A 22,065-nucleotide genomic window follows, 5' to 3' on the forward strand; every position below is an offset into this window, starting at 1 on the left:
TTTTTTCCAAGACCAATACATATACACAAAACATTGAAAAGTGTACTAAAGACTGTATTTTTCTCTAAACAACTACTAATGTATCTGCTTATATAGGTACAGTACTGTACCTACATAAGCAGATACATTAGTAGTTGTGTTCCTGTGCAGGTGTGTTCCTGTGCAGGTGGCCTGCAACAAATGTATGTCTCCAATAGGGCCCATGCCAGGATCTTAAGAAATTCCTTATAACTCCTCCCATGCTATGAACAATGAAGCCTGAGAATATCTGAGAATAGCTTGAAAAGTTTAAGCTCCTCTACATCATTGCCAAAAAGTCTGTGGCGGTTCAACTGAGTTTGGATCCCCAAGTTATAGGTTTGAATAAGGGTCTGGAGAATATTAGCCTCTACGCTGAAAGCATCATCATATTCATTATCATCCTTCTTCCCTACATTAGACTCTGAAAATTATTGGACAATGGTAAATACTTGATCTAAAAAAAACAACTGGTCCAAAGCAAAAAAAATATATTTTCCCTGAACCTTTAACTCCCCAAATACTCCTCTTCTTCATTTTTTTACAATGAGTGGACAGTAGCACCTAATAGTAAGTCCTTTCCTACTGTACTTTAGATTTTCTTTCTCTGCACTGCTACACAGTAGAATGCTTCTGTCTTGGTGGGACAATGTCCAGACATTGGAAAGAGACCAGGAGAATCTCTAAAATTTGAATAGGATCAATCTGTCCCAAACTTGGAATTTACTGTGTTTCAAAATGTGGATTCTTTAAGAACGTCATATTCACTTGAACACTAAATCTGATACAAACATGGGTCACCCTACCCATAAATAGAAAACCATAACCTGAGAACAACTAGCGAACTAGGAATAAAATAAAATACAAAAACATCACTTGACTGCTTAATCACAAATTACACACATATTATATTTGTCATTTATCTAGATGAAAACAACATTTTACTGTTAACTTGAGGAAAACACCACTTGACTAATGTCTTGTGAAAAATGCCACCTGACTGTTGTCTTGCAAAGCAGGGCACTTGATGCCATCTTGCGAGACATGCCCCATGACTCTTATCTTGTAAATGTGCCTGTTGACTATCTGGAGGAAAATGTTATTTGAGTATTATCTTGTAGAAATGCCACTTGACTGTTATAGTATCTTGTAGAGCTTGCCACTTAACTATTATCTGGAGGAGCATGCCACCTGTCTGTGATCTTGTAGAAAATGCCACTTGACTATTATCTTGTACAGCTTACCTCTTGACTATTATCTGGGGGAACATGCCTCTAGTTTGTTATCTTGTGAAAAATTCCACTTGACTCTTATCTGGAGTAATATGGCCCTTGACTGTTATCTTGTGCTTAATGCAACTTGGCTGTTATCTTGTAGAGCATGCTACATGACAAGTATCTGGGGGAACATGCCCTTTGACTTTTATCCTGTGGAAAACACCACTTGACTGTTATCTTGTAGAGTATGCCCCTTGAAAGCTATCTCATCAAATACACTATTTGACTCTTATCTTGTGGTACATGCCCCTTTACTATTATCTTATGAAATATCCTATGGAACATGACTATTATTTCATGAAACATTACACTTTTCCGTTACCCTAACAATATCAAGCTACAGATGGTTACAGAGTGGGCTTCTACTAAGTAGTGGCATCTAAGGTGCTAAGAGTGCTTTCCCCAGTCCGCGGATTCCACCTCTCTTACTCAGTTGCTTCCAGATCTATGCAAATTTAATTCAATGTTTACCTGTTCAATTTACAAACTAAAAAAATGTATGGAGCAACTTGTTAGGAATAGTCAATGTAACTAAAACATGTAATATTGCAATTAAATAAGTACTGTAATATATTATGCAATTACCAAAATACGTAATATACATTTTTTTTGGTTGTTACGTATTAATAAAGATATTGTTAGTATTGAGTGTACATTGATCTAAACTTTCATCAAAGATAATTTTTTTTGTGAACTGCAACTCTGTCCCAAAAGCCCAGAGCAAGTAGTGAAGCCAAGTATTTTATGTTTGTAAACATTTTTGTTCTTCTGAGAAACTCCCAAATTTCATGGCTCCAGATCATTTTAGTGTTCTAATTATGGGTGACAGCTGTCATGCTTAGTTAGCTCAATTTGGCAATATATTCTAGTACATTGTATAGGAAATCTGTTTACATTTAAGACTTACTGGAATAGCATCCATGGTGTCACTCCCATCCCTAAGCAGAAAAAGCCAAAACTGAAAAGTTGGAACTTCTTCAATTTGAATTATGATAGCATAATGCAGCCAATTATTTCACAGTTATAACATTGAATCCAGGACAGACAAATTAATCATATCTGTAGCATCTCTTGAAAATTGAATAATGTTGCTCACAAAATGAAGAACTCCACCCAAGCAATTTAATATAGTTGTTTTAGGTGGAAATCCCTAAACTATGATATAAGTTACTACTCACCAGCTTTGTGGCAGTTCCTCCCACCCCCTTCCCCAATAATGCCCAAGACCTGAAAGCTTCAATAATCCAGCTGCTTACATCTCTGCTCCTATGGCAGGGTTGCATCACAGAAATGCCAGTGTTTTTGTACCCCCTTGAATGACACATACCTATTTTCCTTTAAAATAAAACCTTATTTTTCATCATACTGTATGCATTTTGACTCATTACATTCTAAAGTACAACACTTTTTTGTAAGGTCTGATTCCTTCAATACCCCAAACTTGGCCCATAATATGATGAACAACATCATCAGGGGAAGAGTTGGAGGTAGGTTCCTGCACAGGTTGTATACAAATGGATTGGGAATGAAATGCTGGCGGTCAGGATGCCGGTGGTCGGAATACTGACAGCAGCATTTCGAATCCTGACGGGAATGTAAGTATACTGAGCTTCGCCCACTGGGTCCCTTACCCTCTTTTCCAGCAGCCTAAACCTAATCATCCACCCCCCTCCCCTCCCGAAGACTGACCCTAACTCCCACCCACGCCCCACAGCTTAACCATAACCCTCCACCCGCAGCCTAAACCTAACCTCCCTCTGCTGCTTACCTATCAGTGACCAGCTGACGTACGTTCGGGATCCCGGCTGGGATTCTGGCACTGGCCTTGTGACCCTATTTGGGATGCCGGTGTAGGTGTTTAAAGGTATGTAATTATAGGTAATATTTGGAGTGCAATCCCAGTGGTAGCCTGTAATCCTCACACATTAAATGACATGATATTGATTTGCAGATTCATTCTTCAACTACTGCATTTAGAACACTATTATCCTTCAAAGTATTTACAGTGTCTTAACATTGCACTCAGCATACTGGATCTACAGTATATAATTGCATCTGAAGTGTCTTTATCTTGTTCTCGCTATTTATCTTCTATTGTAATGAAAGTGTCATTGACTTTTGCATCTGATACTCATTTACCTTCCTATTGTCTTCAGATAGTAATAATATATTGTTTACTTAATGTTATTTTTCACAGATATTGTATCTATTGTTAATATCCATTTATCGTCTCTCCTTTCTTTTGCATCATATCCAAGTTTATAACTTAATGTACACCACCTCTTACTTATCAGTGTTCAGAACATCAGGTTGCAAGACCCTCGAATAAAACATGTCAAGTAGTAGAGAATATATATCAAGGTGTATAATGATCAGGAGCTGCTATGGTTGTTTAACGAGGCAGCTGTTATTAGGGAGATAGTCTCCACAAACAATTTAAACAGAAAAAAGAAAAGAAACAGCACACAGATACTGTATCTTGTGTCTAATTTACCATGGCTGGTATCAATGTACTGTATAGGTCACACTGATACCTACCATGGTTACATATACCCTTTTCCACTAGCTCTAAAAACATGGGTAAATACGCAGTGGCACGCATTTACCCATGTTTTTTCTTATCGGAAATGGCCCACCCTGCAAATTCCCGGATCAAGTGATCCGGGAATCCTACCCGGGTAGCTTGCTGGGTTAAACATGTGTTCAACCCGGTAAGCTGTGTAGTGTAAACGGAAGCCGTGTCGATGCGACACGGCTCCCGTTCACAGTGTATGGAAGGGCGGCGCTGGGAGATCATGTGATCTCCCAGCGCAGCCCTTGCCGCTTAAGCGGCAGCGTCACCAACCCGGCAATATACCGGGTTGGTAAGCAAGTGTAGAAGGGGGCCTCTAGCATGGGTCGCAGCCGTGTCAGGCTCCCGGCTGCAACCCGTGCTACAAGTGGAAAACGGGTAATAGATACAAGATATCTGTGAACTGATTCTTTTATTTTTTTTCAAAACATGTCAAGTGGCTTATTTATTTACATAGTACCACCAATTTAGATTGTACCCATTATTTAAATACATTTTATTTCAAATCTTTAGAACAGTTCTCTGTCTCACATATTATCGTCCTTGTATAACTTATTTCCAATCCTGTATTTATGTCATCAAATGTTTTTTTGGAATACCACAGAAGAGGAAAAGCTATTTCTTCATGGTTATATACAACTACCACCAATTTATAACATGCAACTAAATACAAAAATGCAGCTTTGTAGTGATAGTCATAGTACAAAGATCAGTAATCCTAGCACATGGTTATGATAAATGGACACTGTATAGGGACTAATGCAGAGTTACACACAAACAAGCTTTGCAGATGGATCTTGTAATGTACAGCACTGCACATGCTCCATAGCTAAGTGTACACAACGCTCAGTAACTGCAGGTGATTCAGAATCACATGGTTAACTTGCAGATGAATGGGTAAAACTGTGCATTCGCATGGAGGCTAAGTTGAGGCACAGAGCTCAAGCAGGTGCCCTCTGATAATGATGATTGATGGCCATTCCATCAGCATATGGATAGGGGCAGCACAGTTGTATAGATGTTCATAACTTGTCATACTGTATGGACAAATATCTGCATTTAGTTCTGCGAAGTGTAAGTGCAATTGTAGACAACTTGTATGCAATTCTGCATCAGCTCTAGAGGCACCGTGAGGGATTCTAAGTACCTCAGCAAATGCCAGCAGGTAAGTAGCCTTGATTAAAGTTATCCACACCTCCATGTGTTGCCATACCCAATAGCACTGGGACTTTACAGAATTGTTGACACGCCTGATCAGCACCATAATGTTCATAATAGTAGAATCCTACTAATGTTCTTCTTGTTGTATAGAGGTATATTTATTAATTATCAGCATCTAGACTCAATAATATTTTTTTCTTATTGCACCATTCTCAGAAGAAAGAACTTATTGTTCGCCCTCATGTATCAACAATCACATCCAGGGACAGGGCCTCCGAAAGAAGCCCGTCTTTGTGATGTGTTAGAAGTGAAGTGCTTGCTAATGCACACACTTCACTTATGCTTCGTGATCCCATAGTGCTACTGCGCATGCACAGTCTGCTTTTGTGGATGAAAATGAGGTCTCCTGTATACAGTGTCGGACTGGGGTGTGACGGGCCCACTGGGGGAATGCAGGGGTAGAGGCCCATGCTTAAGAGACTTGGCCAACCATGACAGAGGACATAACCTGTAGACAACATGGATACTACAATAAAAAAAACAAGTATAGATCCCTGCGCTAAGAATATGAAAACAGTTTATAAAAGTATCACTTTTTTTCTTGAATACTCTAATATATCTAACAGCTGTGTGCATCCAGTACCAAGTTCAGATCGCTTTGCCATAGAAAGATACCCTTGTGAGACCACTTCTCAATCTATCTGTCAGGATGTTTCTGAGTGAAATCTTACTTACATATCGTTTCACTCTCGCATACGCATAAAGGTATCTTTTCAACTTCCACCCCACCAAACGCTTCACTTCACTTCCAGATAATAAACACTTACATTATCTTTCTTTCCCGCATGCACGTAAAGGTATCTTTTCCAATTCGAGAGTTCTTCAAAAAAATCTTCTTTAATATCCACAACAACAGTTCATAAAAACTGACACTTTAAAAAAATTTTTTAAAAAGATGTAAAGATGTGTCCACTTACATCTTTGCTTTTTTACAAATTTGGCACAACATGCAAAACACGGCTAAGCTGTTTTTCACAAGTAGCGAGTGGATGAATTTTAAAATTTTTGTTTGCCATAATAGAATATGTATAAAGTAACATATTAAAGAAGCAAATTAAGAAAATGACAAGGCATGGCTAAATCTCTGAGTCTATGGCATGCAAAACGTTGAAATACATGGCAGAATATAGCAAAGATGTATGTGGACACATCTGTACATAGCACTTTCTTGTACAGTTGAACCGGACCTTCATTAGAAGGAGAGGTCCCAAAGAATGGGGCTTATGGTCAGATTGATAGAGCTGCATACATGAAGCGAAATTTCTCAAATAGAGAAGGAATAAGAGAAAGATCGAGATCGAGAAAGAGGGGGTAATGATCCCGAAATAAGGGAGAGGAGAGAGAGACATACATAACGCCAGTCTTTTTTAGAAGGAAGAACATACAGAAGATTTCACAGATAGCACAAAAAATTAAGAAAAAATATGTGAAGAGAAAAAGGGACAAAAGGGCAGGCATAAAATCAAGACTGACAAGAAAGGAAAGAACCAAGTCATCTAATAAAAAGATAGGAGATGACACTGTTGATAATATTCAAGGGGACACTAAAATATTTAATTTAAGTAATTATGTCTTGAATAAAGATGAGGAGAATCTCTTGAGAAATGGTCTTAAATTTGCTCCTTCTAATAAATGTGACAAATTTGAATTATTTATTGACTTACAGAAGTTTGTAAGAAAACTGGCACTAAAGCGTTTTTTTTAAGGAAGAAAAAAAGGATGAACATATGGAACAGAAGATAGGGATTAAAGTGTTTAGGAAGAAATCTTCCTTTTTTCCTAAACACAAGAAAGACTGCTTCGTTGAGTCGTTCGAAAAGTTGGTAAAAAATTATCTGGAACAGAGTGTCTTTAGTATGCCTAGAAAAGGCAACCTGACTAGTGCAGAGCGTAAAGCTTTGCACAGCCTAAGAAAAAATGACCAAATCACAATTAATCCTGCGGATAAAGGGGGTGGAGTGGTCATTTTGAACGAGATGACTACCATAAAGAAATTATGGGTCAGTTGTCAGACAGAGAGGTATACAGAAAACTAAGGAGTGACCCGTGTAACATCATTCAAAAAAAGATTGAGTTTTTTTTACACTATACACAGGTATAAATGTTATTAATAATGAAGAGGCAGCATACATTAATGTAGAACCACTGACCATTCCAGTCATATATGTATTGCACAAAGTACACAAAAATGCAGAGAAACCCCCGAGCCAACCTATTGTTGCAAGCATAAACTCGGTTACTTCCAATCTAGCAAGTTTTTTAGATAATAAAATTCAACCATTGGTAGTAAATACTAAGTCCCACATTAAAGATACGGTAGCAGCTTTTAGTAAACTTAAATCCATAGTGTGGAAAACTGGTGACATCTTGGTTACATCTGATGTCACTGCACTGTATACCAGTATTTAGCATGAAAAAGGAATAGAAGTGATTCAATACCATTTGGATAGAACTAATAAGAGCAGAGGTGAAAATAATTTATTTTGGAAGGTGTTAAAATGGTTTTAAAGAATAACTATTTCTGGTACGAGGGAGATTATAACTCCCAGGAGTCTGGGACCGTGATAGGCAGCAAACTGGCACCGAGCTATGCAAATTTATTCATGGAACACTGGGAGGAGGAGATGGTATGGTTCAATCACCAGTGGGGTGCCAGTTTGCTGCTCTGGATGAGGTTCATAGATGATGTTATGTTTATCTGGTGAGGGGATGAGGAGTCACTTAAAGATTTCTGCACATATTTAAATCACAATGACAGAAATATTAAACTCACCTTCCAATATAGTTCATATGAATTACATTTTTTGGACCTCACCATATATATATATATTCTAAAAAACAAATGAGAGAGGCGCCCCTAGTGCAATATAGACAGTATGATATACCTCCACCAAGAAACACCCCAAAATTAGAGGTGTACCGTGTAAAGTGGTCTCATAACCACTTTTAATCAACGTTTCTCAGAAATCAAAACCGGAGACTCCAGGGCATTTAAGAGGACTGTCCTGCTATTGACGTACCTGAATATCTAGACATTCTGTTTGAGATTAGAAAGGCATTACACGGTTTGAGACCGTAAACACAGACGTGACCACTACATCCAGGAGTCCACTGCCAGAAGCGGGGAACGGTTTTGATTTCTGATAGCAATGCATACGTGGGTTTTGATAGTAAACCCCATAAAAACTGGGTGAGGGGGATACCCAAGGGGCAGTTCCAACGTCTGCGGCGTAACTGCACCAATGTGGATATGTATGATATACAAGCAGAAAATATGGAAATTAAGATTATGGTTAAAGATTATGAGAAAAATCTGGTGCAGTCAGCAATATTAGAAGCCCAGGAAAAAAACAGAGATGAAATGTTGGAAGGGAGGAAAAGTATAGGAGAGAAAAAACTAATCAACAAAGAAGTGCGGTTCATTGCTAAATACACTACAAAACATAAAGAAGTTGAACGGATTATTAAAAAACATTGGGGTTTGTTGGGGGAGGATCCCTTGTTAAAAGATTACGTGTCAAATAAACCTAAATATGTATACAGGAAAGCAGAGAAACTGAAAGATTGTTTGGTGAAAAGTGCTATACCAGTGGAGCGTATTACCACAAGAATACTGACCAAAGGATTTTTTAGATGTGGCGCTTGCATGATGTGTAAACTATGTAAGACTGAAAATAAGATTACCCAATATTGTTCTAATGTGACCAAAAAGAATGAAAAGATAAATGATTTTATAACTTGTGGAAGCAGGAATGTGATTTATTTATTAGAATGTGAGTGCGGTTTACAATATGTAGGGCGTACGGGCAGGACGTTAAAAGAACGTTTGGGTGAACATGCCCGGAATATCAGGAATGGTTATGAGAAACACAATGTGTCTGCGCATTTTAAAGAAAAACATAGTTGCAATATTGCAAAGTTAAAAAGTTTTTGTGGTATTAAAATAGCAAAACCCCATTGGAGAACTAAAGATAAAGAAAGTGCTCTAGCTAGACTAGAAATGAAAACTATACACACAATGAGAACGCTGCACCCGCAAGGGTTAAACATGGACTTTGAAACAAAATGGTTTATTTAAAGGGAGTATGTTGTGTTACATTGTGATGGGGGCGAATCTCCATGAATGTGTTTAATCAAGTTGTTTTATGTAAGTGTCTAATCAAGGTTTTTTCTGTTTCCCCTGTGTGGAAATGAGTTGCATGTGTGACTGATATGAGTTACTATGTTACTAAATACATTTTGGAAACATTGTATAAGAATATGCTGGAATGGGAGATTAATACTATCCTGTAAAAATGTTAAACGCTGTTAATAGTAGGTTTTTATGAAATGAATATGGTACAAAGTTATAAAGTTTTAACATATGCGGATGATTGGTCCAGGGAAAAGGGGTTAAATACCAATGAGCAGTGAGTACGGGGTACAAAGGAGAGCGCCATCTCTGAAACGCGTTGATGATCCTGTACACTCAGTGACGGCAGACCAAGGAGAGGAGACGTTGGAGCAGAATTTCCATCAGCCACTCGTACCCACTGACTGCAGGGGCGGTTACCAAGTTGGTGATTCCTTGTTTTCTTTCTCAGAGGTCTGGTCCAGTTCAACTGTACAAGAAAGTGCTATATACATCTTTTTAAAAAAAAAAAAATTAAAAGTCAGTTTTTTATGAACTGTTGTGGATATTAAAGAAGATTTTATTGAAGAACTCACAAATTGGAAAAGATACCTTTACGTGCATGCGAGAAAGAAAGATAATGTAAGTGTTTATTATCTGGAAGCGAAGTGAAGCATTTGGTGGGGTGGAAGTTGAAAAGATACCTTTATGCGAATGCGAGAGTGAAACGATATGTAAATAAGATTTCACTCAGAAACATCCTGACAGATAGATTGAGAAGTGGTCTCACGAGGGTATCTTTCTGTGGCAAAGCAATCCGAACTTGGTACTGGATGCACACAGCTGTTAGATATATTAAGTATTCAAGAAAAACGTGATACTTTTATAAACTGTTTTCATATTCTTAGCGCAGGGATCTACAGTATACTTGTTTTGTTTGTGTAGTATTTGGGAACAGGTGTGGTTCCTATATAGATCACCAGCGGCTCTAGATTAGTTTGTGGAGCGCATGATTGAAACCAAACATCCTTTTGTCCATGGATACTACAATGCCTGGGTTCATATAAATATGTTAATGCAACCACTACATTTAATTGGCAGATATTGGTGTATTTTCTATAGGCACATATAAAGCACCCATGTTTATCCATGTTCCTGCTCTACCAGGTTGCTGACCCTCTAATAAAGTAAAATGTATAATGTGAGTGCACAGTCTGGAACCTGACATTAGAGGAGGAGATGGATCCCACCAATGATTTCCCCTGTACCCGTATGGGCCAGTCCGACCGTGTATATATAAAGTACATTCATCACTAGTCAATGGCATCTCATGATGGTATGACCCCAGGGTCGGACTGGCCCACAGGGGTACAGGGGAAAACACCGGTAGGCCCCACAGCCTGGGGGCCCACCCCCTCCTCTAAGGATCAGGTTCCAGACTGAGCACTTGAGTTATACACTATACATAGGTTACCTTATACTGCACAGGACTATGGTGTATTCACTACAGTACATTGCTATTATTAAGCTGGTACATTATCATGTATTCACTAGCAGTATTTACTATATATATTTATCAAGGGTCCCAGACCATACATTAATGGTTTGCCAAGCCTCTAAACATGGGCCCTACCACTGCATTTCCCCGGTGGGCCTTTCATTCCCCATTCCGACACTGTGTGACCCTAATCTCGTTAATAGAGGACTTGTATAACCAGAGAGCCTTTACAAGATCCTCTCCAAGTTAAAGCGCAACACCAAGTCCAATGGCCTGGCATGCGCATACTACAGGAACCCCATGACGGCAGCATTAAGGTGTTGATGTGGAAAAGAAATGATGGCAATGGGGCCATTGACTGGGCTCCAAGCTAGAATCTGTATTGTTGTGATAAGCATTGATACAGATGTTTAGTAAATTTTTAATAAAAAAAATCCTTAGTCAGGCAAGTTTTCTGCAAGTAATAATTTATATTAAGAAAAGAAGGTAAATTAAAAAAACATAAATTAAAGCAAAAAAAAAGCAGGTTCAAAGTGATATTGTTACTGAGGAAGCCAGAGACACTGGAAACAAGATTGGATATGTGTGACCGGTGGTTAGGAGACTGTCGGTCACAATACCGAAGGGTGGGATACTGGCTGTTAGATGGGGGAGGGGGATAGCGAAAATAAGCCCCTTGCCACTTGTTGCACTCGCCAAGCAGTGGACTCGATGCGCTCGCCACAGGTGCTATTCCCACTCTATGGGTGTCGTGGACACTCAGGTGGGATTTTCAGGGTTTGGGGATCCCAGCATCGGTATTGTGACCGCCAGTCTCCTGACCGCTGGTCACATAACCGCATCCCCAATACACATGTAACATCCAAGCACATAGGGTTACTTATCTCTCTCTTCTTTGCATCTCTATTACAACTTTTACCCAAATATATGATTTTTTTAATTTTGTATTCATGTTTTGTCATCTTTCCACTGAACTCATTTGTTCTGAGAACACTAACATTATACAAAAGAGAATCAACATGCAGGATTAGTGCTCCATGATCAACAGCGATAGATTTAAAAAAACAAAAAAACACTTGAAATTCCCTGCATACTGTAGGTGAAAGCACAAATGCCACATGAAATAAACTAGCCATTAATCATACATACATACATACATATAATACAGAGATAGTTATGGAGTCCTCTCTGTCCTGAAAGCGGAAGTAAATTTAATTTTGTATTAAAAAGAAAACATGGTTGCTTAAGATTATATAACTTTTTATACGAATCATAAATGCAGAGGGGGAAAGGGTGTCATTTTTCATTAACTATATACCAGATGGAGCCACGCTAATCGTGGCTCTGTCTGCGACTTGGCATGCCCGATGAGGTGGACTCCCGGGCACGTGTGGGCCCGCGTGTCGTAGACACGCACGCGCACCATTCAAAGTGAATGGGAGCATCGGCGGCATGCCTGTGATGTAACTACGCTCCATGATAGTGGCTAGCAGTAATACTGTGCTCCCCATTTAGACTAAAAATGATGTAAAGTAGATATGTAGTAGCTTTTTATAATAACTTCAAAATGTCTTTCCATTTCCAGTTGGTTGCGCTATTAATTGCAGTAGCAATTAAACTAAAAGTTTTATATATTTTTATTTATTTATTTATTTATTTACTTATTTATTTACTTATTTAAATCAGTTGATAAAATCTGATAGTCTCTAGTGGACGGGAGTAACAGAAGGAACTCTGGCTATGAAATTTCAGCAGCTGCCAGCAGATGGCAGTCATCTTTGTATTGTTTTACTTGCATTGCTGTGGCTTTCTTACGGCTCACAATGACACATAGCCAGGCAGTCGTTTATGAAGAAGCTCTTGTATCAGGCACTACAGTCAATTTGACCATTTTGTAATGTTGCTTTGCTGCTTTAAGCAAAAGTAAAGGTGTCAGTAAGAGCAGAGCGAGCTTATTGGTAAACTGCAGCCTGTCAGTCGAGATCAGGAAGATGCCAGTCTGAGCCTCAATTATGCTCTTGTTGGAAATTGTTCAGATATTTATGACATTAGGCCACCTTGTACAGGGAATATGCCTGCTCCAATCTAGTTTTCACACATTCCTCAGCAAATAAAACCATAATTGCAATAGAATGTAATTTAAATAGAAATCATGTCTGTTCTGATAAATTCCAACAGTCCTTTCTTATGAGAGAATAATGATTTAATAGTACCTGCAGTATGTGATCATCCCTTCCCAAAATCAGCTGAGAAATAAGTAACAGACATCCAGTAACCAACACAAGCTGGTGATAAATAATTGTAGGTGTACACACCAAACATTCAGTGCAAGTCTAGAGTACACAGAAGCTTATATGAGGATACATCTGCACCTTCATCTACTGTGCTCATGCAGGGGAGCACACAAAGCGATCCTGAGATGGACGCAGACGTGGTTGTGTATTTTGCAGCAGCTGGTCTGCATCTTTATGCTAATGCCATTATAGAGGGCCTAATTCAGACCTGATCGTAGCCGTGCAAAATTTTGCACGGCTACGAGCGTTACTCAGACATGCGGGGGGACGCCCAGCACAGGGCTAGTCCGCCCCGCATGTCTGGCCCTGCCCCGCAGCACAGGTACAAAAGCATCGCACAGCGGCGATGCTTTTGTACCTGAAGAGTAGCTCGCACAGCAGCAATCAGGTCTGAATTAAGCCCAAAGTCCTTCCCTAGAGTACATCCGTGCGTCTGAGATGCCCACTGTCAGACACTGAACTACCACTTGGTGCTAATGAAATGCTGGCTATCAGGATGTTGAAGGTCTGGAGACCGACAGCAGTATCCCGACATCCTGACATCGGGTGTTAAGGAATCTAACCCTCCCCCTACCCTACCGTAATCCTAACCCTCCCTTTAAGGTGCCTATCCGAACCCCCCCCCCACACACACACACACACACACACACCTCAGCCTAACTCTACCCTCCAGTTGTTGCCTAAACCTAACCACGCCTCCCAGCACCTTAAACCTAACTGTTCTCCCCCCGTCCACCCCACAGTCTAACCTTAACCGTCTCCCCCCTGGTGGTGCCTAACCCTATCCCACCCTTCCTGCACCCTAGACCTAACACTCCCCCCATATCCTAACCCTAAGTCCCCGGGGGTTGCCTAAACCTAAGCCCCCCCATCTGCGGCGTAGTACTTACCTGGGCTGATGTGTTGATGATTGGGTTTCCAATAGTCAGGATTCCGGTGTTGGTGTTCTGTATCCTTTAAGGATTCCAGCATTGGTATTCCATTCCGTGATGGGATACCAGCGCCAGAATCCTCACGGCTGGTATGGTAACCACATCCTTTTGGTGCATCTTTAGATGCACCATTGTAATTTGCACCAGCCCTGTGGCAGATACTGAGCATGGCTTCCTATATGAGCAATAGAATACAGAGAGGTAGCGCAGAGAGATTGATTCAAATAACATACTGTACTGTATACTTATTAGTCTAAAATGTCAAATCAATTTAAAGCAGATAGAAGAAATATTCCTTTACCACTGCAGAAGACTTAAGGGGGTTACTCACAGAGCGATATTCTAAGCAATCAGACTAGATTGCTTAAAATGTAAGCAGGATCGCTCCGTGTGTAGCCCATACAGCGATAGCGATGCGCAGCCCCGCGCATTGCTATCGCTGGTGCTAGATTGGCCTGCCGTGCATGCCAATCTAGCGGGTCACTCATTTTCCCCGCTGGGTGAAATGAGCGGCCCCCCGTCTCCCCCCCGCACGCTCAGCACAGATCGCGCTGTGCTGAGCGGTGGGAGAGATGCGTGCTGAGTGGTTCGCTCAGCACACGTCTCTCCCGCATCGGCCCGTCTATATGGGCCTTAACTCACATATGCGCATATGTACATAAAATAAAATAAATCACTTTAAGCAATAAAAACTACAAATTTTAAAATTCATCCACTCGCTACTCGTGAAAGACAGCTTAGCCGTGTTTTGCATGTTGTGCCAAATTTGTAAAAATGCAAAGATGTAAGTGGACACATATGTAGTTCTAATTTCAAAAGTAGTTTATGGTTCAGATTTGTGTACATGTATCCAGGGAGAAAGTGTTTTGCTTAACTTGCAACATTGTATCTGTATTGCAGACTGTTATTGCTTTCATAAAGCGAAGAATTTAAACAGTTCTCCCTTGCCAATTGTAATTATTTGCCCTTAAAATATAATATTACCTGGTGTGATTCCTTAGTCATCAGCCGCTTTTCATAAAAATTATTTATTTGTGGTGTGGAATATCTTATTGTGGAATCGCAGCAATTAACCACTTTGGTAAATGTCATAAAAGGTGCTTTCAAATAAAGGTTGTATTAATGTCGGCATTATATATCAGTAACAGTATAAAGGATGTGAATGCACTTACCCCACCGGCAGCTGTAGGTCTAACAGTAATTAACACACCCGTTCACAAGCAAGGGGATCAGGATCACTGTACAGTATGTACAGGCTAAAGGGGATGCGATCAGCATCCCGGTAGTCGGGTTGCTAGTGGTCATGTGACCGACACCGGAATCCCAACGCCGACATCTCAAAGGTAAATATCAGGGTCACTGTTATGGTTACGGCCCAGAGGGTGGGGTTAGGGTTATGCACAATGGGAGGTTGGCAGTTGCCACCCCCCCCCACCTGGGTCTTAGTCCTAGTCACCACCCCCCGGTCTCTTAGCCCTAGCTGCCACCTCTGGTGTTTTAGAACTAGCCGCCACCCCAGGTAGGTTAGGTGTACGGTAAGGGACAGGGGAGTGTTAAAATAATTATCCCGTTACCTGTCTGCAATCTCAATGTCAGGATGTTGGTGTCAGTCATGTAACTGCCGGCATCTGTACAGCTGTGATCCCATAGCCAACCCGTCTTAAAATCTCTGCAGTGTCTGTGTCTGTCCGCGGGTTAAGAAGTCAGAAAAGCCCAGTCTCTCCATCTAGATCATTTCCATCTGCTTAATTCAGTAGTTTATGTCAAAACCCCTCCCCTCTCCTAGTACTTAAAAGTCTCTTCATGCAAAGTCAGGATTGGGTGAAAGCCGGAACGGTCCGGACTCCGGAATACCGAACTGGCCCACCTACCTGCAGCGACCTATGCAACTGTAGAGCTCTCTATGCATGTCCCACTGAATGACACACAGCAAATGTTGCATGGAGATGTACAGCCCCCTCCTGACCCGCTGCTGTACTCGGGCAGAGAGAATGAGAGCTGCACAGCCGGAATGGTCCGATTCCAGAACGCCACACCAGACCGGCTCCTACAGCGACTTTGCCACTGTAAAATTATTCTGTGCTTATCCTTGTGTACATGACAGCTGTCGCAGAGCAAACGGTGCATAGAGAGGTGCAATGAGAGCTCCACAGCAACCGAGGTCGCTGCAGGTAAAGTAGCTGGTCAGGTCCGATGTTCCAGAGTCCGGACTGTTACGGCTTTCTCTTAATCCCTGCAAGTGTTCTAGTAGTATCTGTGCCCTAGCTGAATCAACGCGTTTCAGAGAGTCAGTCTCCTTTATCAAGATCTTAGCTGATCTTGATAAGGGAGGATAAATCTCCCGAAACACTAAGCTCTTGCACGGAGAGACATTTGAGTACTGTGAGAGGGGAGAGGTTTTGAAACTCTGGTTTATACTGTGGAAAAAGACTGGTATCCCGGGATGCAGTGTTAAGGACTACATTGCGCATACACCTGCCTCTCATTCGTTGGGTATGCAGATTGTTTTTGAGTGCTTTTTTATTGTTCTATTTTAACTGACTTTTTATATATGTGTCCCTTAATGTAACATGGTAAATAATTTTACTTTGTCTTCCCCTGTCTTTACATACATTTGCTACATGATACCTGACTAAGGAACATGACATTTTTAAAATCCTGAGGGGAAAAGAAACCTTTACGTGAACAGCTGTACAAATTAGAATGTCAGTTCCTTTCCTTTGGGATCATATGTGACCAGTTCCCTCAATTTGCAGTGCGAATTGATTGACAGAGCGATTTGTGGATCAAGATACCTTTATGTGCATGTGGGTCTGAACACAAAACTAAGTACCAGACCGCTTATGTCCTGACAACAGTAGTAGGAAAGGGAATACCATTGAACTTTAAACAACTAAGTACAATAAAATTCATAGATACAGCTATAAAGAGATATTTACCTTGTATATAAAGCCTAGTGCTAAGTTTGACATAATTGTTTCTTTCATAATACCTCTGCAAGCAGTTGCAGATATGCAGCAAATAGGCAATGCCTTAGCATATTTCTATGTTTGTTGATGATCTTTTTTCTGCATTTACTGTACAGTATGAGGCAAAAGATGAGTTAATACTTTATATTTTAGCAGTATAATGCACTTTTTCACTTACCACATAACTTCTGCAAGGATGTATCAGTGTAGGTTTCACGATCGCATCCTTTCCCAATATGATTGGTTTGCAGCTCGATACTAGTTCTGACAGAGGACACAGGACCATCACAAGTCTCCAATCGGACACTAGGGAATAATGCAACACTTCCAGAACCAAGATTATATTCAATACGCTTTTCCCAATCTGAAGAAAAGATGAACAGATAGATGTTAGTACACAATCAGCATGAGAAATAAAACTCACATACAAGTATGTAAAGAAAAAAGTTTTGACTGTAAACTGATGCCACCAATCCTCTCCAAAAAACTAAAAGGTTCTTCTTGGCAAACTCATCTAATCTAATGAAATCCTGTAAATACAAGTTCCATAACCTCTCTGCACATGTTGGTTATCGTTATCTTGGTCAGTATTTACAGCCAGCATTTAAATGTTATTCCAATGTGGTACAAAACCAATTATGTAGCCAAGGTACAAGGTAAGCGATTATGATTAAACTGTATTTTAATGCTATTGGTGCACATCTATAAAAAGGAGACAAGTGTAAAGGTGGATCCTAGAAGATAAACATATACTGTAGCAATCACAAGATAGACACTTCTACAATCTTATATATATGGCTCCTTGCTAGAAATTGCGCATTTAGACCACAAATATTTCTATAATAAATGTTTTGCAGAGAATATGTAGAGTAAAGGCTATTTGTAGTGTAGTAGACTCTGTCATTATTCCGGAGTCTACTAGCTGCCGGAGAGAAGGGGGCCCGCAATGGAGGCTGCACGCGGATCCTCTCCGATCATAAAATGCCCTTTTATAGGCTCTATGCAGAATCTGGCCTGTATGTAGAGCATAGACTGCATGTAGATTACAGTATAAGCTATATGTGGTATCTTGGCCATACTGTATTTGTCTATATGTACAGCAGAGAATGTATTTGTAGTATATGGGCTATATGTTGTTATAGAGTGTGTAGCCTATAGGCTCTGTGTAATATATAAGCTATAGGCAGAGTATAGGTTATATGTTAGGTATAGACCATATGTAAATTATGAGCTGTATGTATAGGCTTTATGTAGTACAAGCTACTGCATATGCACAAGACTGGCTTTAGGTAGAGTAAGCTACTTTATACTGTATGCAGTATAGAGGTGGAGCTGTGAGGCATAATCTTTTTTTAGTGGAGAGTGGCCCTGTCTATTTTGTCAGCCCCGGCCCTTCAATTTCTGATGGCAGCCCTGGCTATATGTAGAGTATGGGGTCTAAGCAGAATATTGGTTATATACAGAATATAGTCAATATGTAAAATATTGGCTATACTGTATGTACTGTAGAGTATAGGCTATATGTAGAGTATGGGCTCTAACTATAATATTTGTTGTATGCAGAGTATATATCTATATAGAATATGGACACTAAGTAGAATAGCTTTATATAGAACATACACTCTAAGTAGAATAAAGGCTATATATAAAATATTGGCTATATGTAGAGTATGTAGTCTATATGTATAGTATTGGTTCTAAGCAGAATACTGGTTATAGAATATGGGCTTTATTTACTGTAGAGTATAGGCTATACAGTATATAGAATATGGGGGTCTATTTACTAAGCCTTGAATGGAGATAAAGTCAACGGAGGTAAAGTACCAGCCAATCGGCTCCTAACTGCCATGCCCCAGCCTATGTTTGAAAAATGACAGGAGCCGATTGGCTGGTACTTTATCTCCATCCACTTTATCTACATTGAAGGATTAGTAAATAGACCCCATGGTCTTTAGTAGAATAGTGACAATATGTAAAGTATAGGCTATAAGTAGAATATGGGCTCTTAGTAGAATATAGGGTATATGCAGAATATTGGCTTTATGTACTGTAGAGTATGGGCTATTAGTAGAATATGGGCTCTTAGTAGAATATAGGGTAAAGTATATGCAGAATATTGGCTTTATGTACTGTAGAGTATAGGCTATATGTAGAATATGGGCTCTCAGTAGAATACTGGCAATATGTGGTGTGTATTCTTTAAGTAGAATATGGGCTCTAACAGGGCCGGCTCCAGGCATGTTCCAATAGAGCGGCCGCGCAGGGCGCCACCCTTAATGGGCGCCGTATGCTTGCGCTGCCACATTGGAACCTGGCTGGAGCAAGGACCTGCAGCAGTGGGCGGCTGTGGTGTGCCTGTGCCGACGAGGTAGAGGGAGTGCTGTGGGCGAGCCGCGGACTAAAGCTCCTAAACTACTTTGTGTGCGCTATGCGGCGCCGGCGTCTGACGTCAGATGCCGGCGCCGCACAGCGCGCATAGCGCGCACTGCATAGTTTAAGAAGTGTCCGCCCGCGGCCCGGCCTCAGCACTCTCCCTCCACACAGCAGGTACTGTGGGGCCATAGCACTCCCTCCTCACATCAGGTACTTTGGGGGTATATCTGGCACTGTGGGGCATTTATGCATCTGGAACTGTGCGGGCATATCTGGCACTGGGGCATTAATGTATCTGGCACTGTGGGGGACATTAATGTATCTGGCACTGTGGGGGGCATTAATGTATCTGGCACTGTGGGGCATTTATGCATCTGGAACTGTGGGGGGCATTAATATATCTGGCACTGTGGGGGCCATTAATGTATCTGGCACTGTGGGGGCCATTAATGTATCTGGCACTGTGGGGGCATATCTGGCACTGTGGGGCATTTATGTATCTGGCACTGTGGGGGAATATCTGGCACTGTGGGGGGCATTTATGCATCTGGAACTGTAAGGGGGATTTATGCATCTGGAACTTTGGGGGGCATTAATGTATCTGGCACTGTGGGGGCATATCTGGCACTGTGGGGCATTTATGTATCGCACTGTGGGGGAATATCTGGCACTGTGGGGGACAATAATGTATCTGGCACTGTGGGGGCATATCTGGCACTGTGGAGGGCATTTATGCATCTGGAACTGTGGGGGGCATTAATGTATCAGGCACTGTGGGGGCATATCTGGCACTGTGGGGCATTTATGTATCTGGCACTGTCGGGGAATATCTGGCACTGTGGGGGACATTAATGTATCTGGCACTGTGGGAGCATATCTGGCACTGTGGGGGGCATTTATGCATCTGGAACTGTGGGGGGGAATTAATGTATCTGGAACTGTGGGGGCATATCTGGCACTGTGGGGCATTTATGTATCTGGCACTGTGGGGGAATATCTGGCACTGTGGGCACATTAATGCCCCCCACAGTTCCAGATGCATAAATCCCCCCACAGTTCCAGATGCATAAATGCCCCCCACAGTGCCAGATATGCCCCCACAGTGCCAGAAACATTAATGTCCCCCATAGTGCCAGATAGATTAATGCCCCCCACAGTGCCAGATATTCCCCCACAGTGCCAGATACATAAATGCCCCACAGTGCCAGATATGCACCCACAGTGCCAGATACATTAATCCCCCCCCATAGTGCCAAATATATTAATGTATCTAGCACTGTGGGGGCATATCTGGCACTGTGGGGGGCATTAATGCATCTGGAACTGTGGGGGGCATTAATGTTTCTGGCACTGTGGAGGCATATCTGGCACTGTGGGGCATTTATGTATCTTGCACTGTAGGGGAATATCTGGCACTGTGAGGGGCATTAATGTATCTGGCACTGAGGGGGCATATCTGGCACTGTGGGGGCAATTAATGTATCTGGCACTGTGGGGGCATATCTGGCACTGTGGGGGGCATTTATGTATCTGGCACTGTGGGGGGCATTAATGTATCTGGCACTGTGGGGGGCATTTATGCATCTGGCACTGTGGGAGGCATTTATGCATCTGGCACTGTGTGGGGCATGTCATGTGCATCTGGCACTGCTGGGGGGCATGTCATATGCATCTGGCACTGCTGGGGGGCATGTCATATCTGGCAGCATATCTGGCACTGTGGGGGCATTTATGTATCTGGCACGGCTGGGGGGCATGTCATGTGTAGCTGGCATGGCTGTGGGGCATGTCATGTGCATCTGGCACGGCTGGGGGGCATGTCATTTGTAGCTGGCACGGCTGGGGGGCATATCATGTAGTGTTCCAGTGTCTCAGTCCTCTGCCTGGCACAAAATGTATAACGTGTTCTACCTGGCGCAAAGTGTATAAGTGCTCTACCTGTCGCAGTGTGTATAGGAGGTTCTACCTGGTGCAATGTGTATTAGCTGCACTACTGTGTGGTGTAATGCGAATTGCCACTATTATGTGGCCACGCCCCTTCCCCACGAAGCAATGCCCGTAAATTTTTGGTGCGCGCCGAAGGCATGTGGGAAGGGGTGCACCAAGCATTATGGTATGTACGGAATTTTGACCTTCTAACTTAAAAATGTGCTCTCCCTATGATCAGCACCCTGCCCTAAAAAAATCCTACAGTGAACACTATCATGTGTAGCTGACACTGCTGGGGGGCATGTCATGTGTAGCTGGCACTGCTGGGGGGCATGTCATGTGTAGCTGGCACTGCACTACTGTATACATTGTGTGTAAGCAACACTACTGTGGCTGTTATGTGTAAGGCTGCTAATTGTGTGCGTAGAGGGGATGTGAAAATATTTTTTTTATATTTTGAGAATATGAAGTTGCGAGGCCACACCCACTTTTCCAGGGACCACGCCCACTTTTCTGGGAGGGGGCACTTTTACATTTTCTCGCTCAGGGTTCTAGTAGGCCTGGAGCCGGCCCTGGGCTCTAAGTAGAATATAGGCTATATGCAGAATAATAAGATTTTAAACCTACCGGTAAATCTTTTTCTCCTAGTCCGTAGAGGATGCTGGGGACTCCATAAGGACCATGGGGTACCGACGGCTCCGCAGGAGACATGGGCACTGTAAAGCTTTAGAATAGGTGTGCACTGGCTCATCCCTCTATGCCCCTCCTCCAGACCTCAGTTAGGACTGTGCCCAGAGGAGACTGACAGTACGAGGAAAAGGATTTTGTTATCTAAGGGCGAGATACACACCAGCCCACACCATACACACCG

The 22,065-nt window shown here is 41.7% G+C and overlaps 1 protein-coding gene across 1 annotated transcript in view; it reads right to left on the reverse strand.

Annotated features, from left to right (window-relative positions):
* CLSTN2 (calsyntenin 2) overlaps nucleotides 1-22,065 on the reverse strand; it is a 1,340,366-nt gene that overhangs the window by 229,689 nt on the left and 1,088,612 nt on the right. Inside the window, exon 6 of the mRNA XM_063915936.1 lies at nucleotides 17,071-17,256. Within this exon, the coding sequence (XP_063772006.1) occupies nucleotides 17,071-17,256 (186 nt within the window). The remainder of the gene's footprint in view (nucleotides 1-17,070; nucleotides 17,257-22,065) is intronic.

The sequence above is a fragment of the Pseudophryne corroboree genome, chromosome 4, assembly GCF_028390025.1.
Source record: "Pseudophryne corroboree isolate aPseCor3 chromosome 4, aPseCor3.hap2, whole genome shotgun sequence".
NCBI classification, from domain to species: domain Eukaryota; kingdom Metazoa; phylum Chordata; class Amphibia; order Anura; family Myobatrachidae; genus Pseudophryne; species Pseudophryne corroboree.